The 8,660-nt window shown below is 35.5% G+C and overlaps 1 protein-coding gene across 4 annotated transcripts in view; it reads right to left on the bottom strand.

Moving 5' to 3' along the window:
- The window catches only part of LOC106884153 (potassium voltage-gated channel subfamily H member 1), a 430,860-nt gene that overhangs the window by 167,380 nt on the left and 254,820 nt on the right, over window positions 1–8,660 (bottom strand). For 2 of the 4 annotated variants that reach the window (XM_052973779.1, XM_014935387.2), the window contains one exon: window positions 2,118–2,147. The exons of the other annotated variants lie outside the window; for them this stretch is intronic. In XM_052973779.1, the coding sequence (XP_052829739.1) occupies window positions 2,118–2,147 (30 nt within the window). The remainder of the gene's footprint in view (window positions 1–2,117; window positions 2,148–8,660) is intronic. 4 annotated transcript variants of the gene reach the window in all.

Here is an 8,660-nt window from a genome sequence, read left to right as displayed (position 1 = left end):
CACCACCACCACCCCTCCCCACCACTACCAACAACCCCACCACCACCACCACTGCCGCCGCTGATGCCCCACCACCAACAACAGGAGCACAACAAGAATATCATGTACAATAATAACAACAACAACAACAATCACGTAAATTACAATATAAGGAGCAACAATAACAACAGCAGTAGCAAGAACAACAACAACATCGATAACAATAACTAGAACAACAACAACAACAACACCTGCAGCCACCGCTACCATAACAACAACAGCAACGACGACGACAACAACAACAACAACAACAACAACAACGAAATATGCTAATTTTTACTATCCTAGAATATCAAATCTGAAGTAAATTACCAAAGAAAGAAGAAAAATAGTCTTGTAGAACTTTATTCTTCCGCTGTTTGCTTAAGGTTCAATCATAAGTAGTTATGTGTTGGGTGTATGGAGTTAATCAAAATAATTTATCACAGTTTCTATGTAATGGACGGAAAATGGTCGATAGGTTATAACTTCAAGTTCTTTTTTTTGCATGGGGTACATTGTGTCACAATTCTTCTTTCTCTCCACGAAACAAACAGACGACAGCAATGAATGTGACAGATATTTCCAGAGATCGTTGGCTAACTTCGTTGATGGTATTACTTTGTTGTAAGAGTCCAGAGACAATCTGCAGAAGCTGACTTCCCGCCTGAGTGATGAAATGAAGAAAATCAGACTGAGAAAGAACGCAGAAACGAAGGCCATAGAAATCAACCAAGAAACGAGGTACGCCATCTTGATGTTTGATGATCTGACTAACGAAGAACGAGCCGATACGTGTAGTTTTACAGTGTCCTGTGAATAACGAGGATACTGAAAGCGATGCGAAAATCATATTCGGCAAGATGACAATATTTCAGCGAAAGTACAAAATTTTGTCTATGACTACATGGGAGACCAACATCGCCTGCACAAAGCTATTATGCTATCAATATCGCTATAGGGAAACGAAACGTGAGACAAAACTGCGATATCTAAAGAAATAATTGATGTCTTTCACTTAATGTGCTTGAAGAAAATCCGAAGAATTTTGACCCTGATTATATTAGAATCGTTGCAAAGACTCAAAGACATGGCACAGAATGGACACAGAATGCAACTGGTTAATTACGTCCTGCAGCAGCCAAGACAATGATATGCAAAAAGAGCGTTTAGATGGATACCACTAGCAGGAAGGAGAAGATGAGCAAATATACTAACCACATGTCGTCCAAACTTTCAGGATTATGTGAAGATTATCACAAACACTGAGAAAGTATAACCGGCCGAAAACACTGAAGTTGCGTCGATGTGCAAGCACGCGCGAGATGAATTGTTTTAATAAAAATAAAAAAATCGCTAACAGGCGGAAGTTTGCCGTTATCTTTCGCATGAATTGATTGATAATAGGATAGTGATTTAGACAGCGATTACAAACTGTGGAAAGGCTGAGGTTTAACCAGACACACATGCAGATGCATACTTACAAAGGCACGGGAACACAAAATGTGAATAGGCAGAGGTTGAACAATACATGCATGTAGACACACACGCACACACATACATAGGCGCGCACATATAATGTTATAGAAATATGACTGAGTAAACAGTAGATAAAACATGAAGCCATAGCCGAATTTAGATGAGCACAAATATTACGAGCATGATAGCATTTCTTTGAAATTTAAATGTTATTGTTATATATTTCGTCTGATTATTTACTTTATGAATAAATGAATGCGTTATTATTATCATCACATTCATATAATTTATAACCATACTGGTAGCCAGTCGTCAGTCTGTGCTATATATATGTGTGAATATGCATTTACAGGATAGAAGGCTTGCAACAGACGCACACGCACACACACATGTATATATGAAAGAGAGGGGCGAGAAAGAGAGAGTGAGAATGAAAGCGAGAGGGGGGAAAGGAGAGACAGGAAACAATAAGAGATATAGAAAGGCAGTGAGAGAAAAATGAAACATGATTAATTCTGGAATGAAAGTCCTAATAAAGTTTGCGTAAACACGCCACATTAACAATATCAGGAGAGCATTTCTGACTGGCGGGCAACAGAAAATCGCTATATATAACCTACCTACGGTTTTACCCGGATACATTTTTGTACCTACGAGAAAGAAAGCTAAATTTAAATATTATGCATTAAATTTTTAAAAGTGCATTCAATCATTCATTCTACAAATCAATATTTTCAAATAAATTTGACAAAATAGAAATAGTGCTTCGAAGAAAGAAACTTAAATCAATGATCATTAAAAATACCGTTTTCCTGAAAACAAATGCTAAATGACATAATCGATTAATTTGGCCTGAGAACATTGACAAAAGATATTTATATATATATATAAATGCAAATTTTTACAATATTATATCTTAAACAGCGTGGATATAATATATGCTTTTTCACGTACCTTAAAGGAAAATGTTCGATAAAATATTTACAATAGATAAATGTTTTTTTAAAATTCACGGTGTTAATTGAATTCAGTAATTCATATTGATGAGTTTCACTCAGAAATATATTTTAGCAAGGTGTTAATGGAGAAATAATTGTTATAAAACGGAATACAAAATGTTAGTAGGCAACCATAATCTCCATTTTGGAATTCTCTTTCAGAAAAATTACGTAACTGCATCTACCCTTACTTTGAACGTTCATTATTTGTGGAATCTGGATTTGTCTATAAGTTACATTTAATATGCAATTGATTTAAACTAATTGCATTATAAAATTTACTTAGCTTAACTAATTTTAATCCATCTATCTATCTATCTATCTATCTATCTATCTATCTATCTATCTATCTATCTATCTATCTATCTATCTATCTATCTATCTATCTCTTTGTCTGTTTCTTTGGCTCTCTGTATCTCTTTGTCTGTTTCTTTGGCTCTCTGTTTGTCTGTCTGTCTCTTATGTATCTGCTGCATTGCAACAGCCCAACAAATTAGCTATCTTAGTTTCAATATTCATCAACCTGTCTAGATAACTGTTATCGAGTCAAATATCAAAAGGCATGCGCAAGCAAATTCCATGAAGAGTATTAAGCGCAGCTCCAGCCTCACAGGATGATGAAGTTAATATTAAGATGTTTTCTTTAATTGAACATTTGTACATATATACATTTACATACACATACGTTCAAACATACATACATACATACATACATGCATGCATACATTCATGCATGCATACATACATGCATGCATACATACATACATCGTATCCACACACATACATGAGTGTCTGAGTGTGTGTGTGTGTGTGTGCGTGTGTATATGTGTGTGTGTATGTGTGTGCATGTATGTATTTTATTCGTCTGCATGCAACCACGAACCACTAACATCAGTACATTTAGAGCTCTAAAGTTCATGCTAGGCATTTCATATATTCTTTTATACATAAAATACATACATTCATACACGTATGCATATATACGTACATACATTCTTATGCATGTATATAATGAGTGATTGCCATTCGATTTCCAGCAATACCATCAATTAATAGTTCTTTTAAAGCAGCATGGATGTAAATTTTCAGTCCTTCTAGAGCGTCCTACACTCTTTTGCTCAAATAAAGATGTCAGCAAAGAGCATCTCTTGCAGCAAGTGTTCAGAGAATTACCTTTTTTCCTTCATGGTGTATTTCATTGAATGTTTTACTGTATTACTATATTTCTATTATGTGTTGATTACTATGGCCAACCATAGTATACAACACATAATAGAAGTATTAAAAATCGAGCAGTATCTATGCCAAAAGTCTTTTGATGTAAAGAAAGGCTTTAAAGAGGGCCAGTCTTACATTCTAAACATCGTAAGCATTTGCCCCAAATAAACTAGTCTATACGTCATTGGCTGCTAATGAAGTCGCAGGTGTTACACCAGAGTTTTCTTTCAAGAGCGATATCTAAACGAAGAAGTCTAGGCGTCTCTCACACCCATCAGTTTAGAAGGCCATTGGTTCCACTAAGTTCAACCGCCCTTTGACTGATCGCATGGTTGGGCCGTCGTCGACTGAACCAGCAACTCTGCCAAAACCTCTTAGTAAGTAGAGTGATTTTGTTAGACACTGCAAGATGAGAACGTACACGCACACACACACACACGCACACACGCACACGCACACACACACACACACACACACACACACACACACATACATACATACATATATACATACATACAACAAAACACGTGAGCAGTTACAGGAGATCAGTTTGGGAAAGGAATGATAAATACAGCGAAAGGAAAAAAACACAAAATAATCAATGTTTAAACAAAAACCTTACGAAATTGCTGTTAAAACAGTCCTGAAAAAATATCGAACATGAAATCCTCTGACCTAGATCTTATTACAGAATACTGGTTTAAAACAAAATTACCTTCAACCAGCAAGATTTAATAATACTGCATGAGTACGAAGGGTATGTTAAACGTACCCGCAGGACCGTCACAACTCATCACACTTTTCATTTCCCAAAATAACCAGCATTGAAGCTAAAAATTACCGTCTAATAACCTGTCAAAACATAAGATGTACATTGCCTACCTCAGCTTATTTCTAAACGATCATTATATCACTAACAACATCATAACTTCTGAACAAGCTGGGGAAAATGAGGTAAGTATAGGGATATACTGAGCAACTACTACAAAAAAGTCTTTGAAAATATACTACATGGATGGATTATCAAAGCATTGCAGTTAGCCAAACACTACCACCTAACAAAAAACTGATCCACTTCCTTACTTTTTAAAGGCCACAACGAAAACAAAAATCAAATGTGACACCGTACACTACCAAAGAAATATCCTTCAGGGCGATGGCTTGTCAGCATTGCTCTTAGGTCTCTCATTAAACCCCTATCATACCTGACCAGAAGATATAGCAGAAATATGAATGGGTCCCAGTAACACCTCTCACCTTTTTATCATTGATGACTTGAAGCTGCATGGACCAAACATTAATCACATCAAAAAGCAACTGGATCTCATAACAAAAAAAAGCACTGAAATTAAATTTGGTGAGCTCAAATGTACATTTTTGGCAGTAAAACGTGAGAAACACGTTCGCATACAAGATACTAAACATGAGCAACACCTCTTTTACAACCTTTACTTTCTGTGGAAAGCAACAAGGACCTTAGACAGGATGAGAATGTCAGCTATGATGGGCTCAAGGAGAGGACAAAGAACGAATACCTCATGAGAGTCTTAAAAGATATCTGAACTCTCTCAGCTTACTGCAAGTATATCGCCCAAAATGTATATCCTTATACCTATATTTAACCTTTGAACTGGTCACTACAAGATCTGAATGAAATAGATGTTCGAACTCGCAAGCTGTTCAATGTGTCAGGAAACTTCAATATCAATAGAAGTATTGACAGGCTATACTTACCACTTCCTACGCAAGGATGGTATACGCGGTTTCAAATCTGTCTCATATGAAACATGTATTGTGACATTAAAACAACATTTGTAGCAGAAGAAAAGGTTCAGTAACTATCTTGTCCAAGTTTGTGTCTATGAAATCAGCAACATAATTAGAATTAGCTAATGAACTTGAGAAGAAGCATGAAGAGTTGATACAGATCTCTCCTCAAGGAGAATTGGTAACATCTATTTATCAGAACAAGAACATTAAAAAACTAGATCAGTTCACTGAGAAAGCAGTGCATGGGTAGATAACACGAATGACGCAAGCCATCAAGAGAATAAACCATGCTAAAAGCTGGCAAAGTGTACCGACACATTTCTGACATCCCATTTTGGAGGTTATCTCCATGTAATTCAAAAACAAGAGAACCCTGCCACCAAATACCTACAGCATCAAAGGAAGAAAAACTTTGACTGACAACAAACGTCGGCTGTGAAAAACCAAGACTGCAAGCATCAACCACATTATTGCCAACTGTGAGATAATGCCTTCTGGATATTATCTTCTCAGGAAGCATGATGCGGGGAACAGAACAGTCTGGCACAGGATAACAAATAATGAAAATACCAACAGATAAAGTTGTTTGTATTGAGACCAATGGGTCGAGAGAATATTGGTGGAACTTTAAAATTTCGAAAGCCTGAATGTTAAAACACAATCAGCCAAATATCGTTATGTGGGACCACATAGAAAAGATATGTTCTTCTGTGGAAATTAGTTCTCTTCTGAACACGAATGTGGTTAGAAAAATAGAAGAGAATGAAAACATCTATGGACCAGTGATGAGGAGTTTGCAAATCGGGTACCCATAATACACTTTCAGTTTCTTGCCTATCATTATTGGAGAAATGTAGACTGAACTTGGGTTCTTGGGAAGAGGGGGCAACTTCTTAATTCATACATTACAAATTATCATGGTATCTTGGACGACAAAACTTCGCAAAACCTTTCAAAGATTTAAAGAATGATGAACAAAACAAGATGATTTCGTTCACGACTTTGCTACGAATCAGGTGACCAGTCAAAATTAGGTATCTAATATATGTCTGAATGTCAACGACAGAGCCACTTTTCTGAGTTTGAAATTGGTTTAATATTAGTGAGAAATTTGAAAAATAAAATGGAAGAACATATATATATATATATATATATGCATTAACACATACACACAGAAATAAGAGCATTACATGCTTGCACATTGGTTGTTACTAAAAGAATATAGAATATAGAAAAGATTCCCTTGGAGATTATATCAAAGGCACACAAAAACAAATATCCACACATTAAGGATAAGAAATAAGGGTAGAACATTATAAAAACAAAACAAAACAAAACAGCAATCCGGTGCAGACAAAGAATAAGCTCATGCAGTATAGAGTACAGTTGCTCAGTAGGTGAATATTTCGTCAAAAGGTATATATAGAGAAAGAAAATATCTATGGTGAACTAATACGGAAATTACAGCTCTTGTACCACCCGGGCTATAGATATTTATTTCTGTTTGCTATCGTAGATTTAACAGACTGGAAATTATAGGGTTTTCTAATAACGAACAGGGCAAATTAAGATTTGTAAAATATTTCAAGGATTTGCTATATGCGTATCATAAAATGCAAAACTTACAATCGTGCATACGGTATACACACACACATGAAAAGCAATCAAACACTCTTTGTAGTAAAGAGACATAAACACATATATGAGTAACATCTAGCATGGAGATCGATTTTAAAAGATTTTAAGTGGGAAGCTTGAAAATTGAAGATTTTCACATGACACAGTTGGTAGCATTGTTAATCCTCAAATGAATATATTAATCGATCAGTTTCGGAGCTGGGCACTCATTCTGAGATTAGACTAGATTAGATTAGAGAGGGAGAGAGAGAGAGAAAGAGAGAGAGAGAGAGAGAGAGAAAGAGAGAGAGAGAGAGAGAGAGAGAGAGAGTCTTGCCGAACGATAAAAGTCATTCTCCGGTACTTATTTCCCAGATCAGAGGGCTTAGATGACAGGGAGGTAAGCCAGGTGATCTACCTTATTCCCCAAGATCTTAAAGAGTCAACACAGGCTTGATCTGACAGATGTTTATGACTCTCTTTCACAAAGGCTCATATCTAAGTGAATGGATTGCTTTTGCATTCACTGGAGGCAGGTAATATGATGAAAGATGGGTTGTACAATATATCATCTATTTCTAAGCTGGCTGTATATATTTGATAATGATAGGGGCACGAAGCTACCTACAAGTAATAACAACGGAAAGATATCAAGTACTGACACTGATATTAAGGCTTGCCCATGATATTGGCTTCAGATTTTGGCACGGGACCAGCAGTTTTAGAATGGGGAGAAGAAGTCAATTGAATTGTCATCGGTACATCGGCACCTGTACGAACCTGAAAGGTTGAAAGGTAAAGACAACCTCAGTGAAATTTGAACTCAGAACGTAAAGTCAGACGAAATGCTGCTAAGAATTTTGCCCGGCACACTAACCATTCTGCCAGTTCACCGTCTTTATCCTGCCCATAATAGTGATAGTTAAATAATTCTGATTTGATATAAGATTGTACGAAAATCTAAACAATCACTAGAGGTCTTAGATACGTATTTTTCTGCATTTATCCTGTTGAGATTTTGACTCTTACAATCCTGCATTTCTGCTCGAGTTCTTATCAAAGAATAGAATATTAATTTTATGGCTTCTCAATTGTTTCGTGTTTATAAACGCAATATTGGGAAAGTTTAACTTATTTTATAGTTTCATAGTTTTATTATATTTTATGTAAAAACTGACGCAGTTTACGGTTGTCATTATTGAATGGTATAATTTACAGATCCAAATTAGAAAAGCAGTATTAAGAATGCAGAGTAAATATTTTGAAACAAAAGTTACAATACACGTTCGTAATTATTTAATCATATGAATATACATTAAGAAAAAAAAAAAATTAAATAGTATTTAGCAATGTTGAAAATATATTCAATGTAGCAATTTCTTTTATCAAAATTATATAGAATGTGAGAATAAATAGAAAATGTCTTCTAGTAAATTTATACTACAATGTTCTAGAATGTCTCCAAAGGAATAAAAAAGCGCACATATGTATGTATGTATGTATGTATGTATGTATGTATGTATGTATGTATGTATGTATGCATGTATGTATGCATGTATG

This window comes from Octopus bimaculoides, chromosome 16 (genome assembly GCF_001194135.2).
Source record: "Octopus bimaculoides isolate UCB-OBI-ISO-001 chromosome 16, ASM119413v2, whole genome shotgun sequence".
NCBI lineage: Eukaryota > Metazoa > Mollusca > Cephalopoda > Octopoda > Octopodidae > Octopus > Octopus bimaculoides.
Note: the sequence above shows the minus strand (reverse complement) of the source record. Positions and strands in the feature narration are given on the sequence as shown.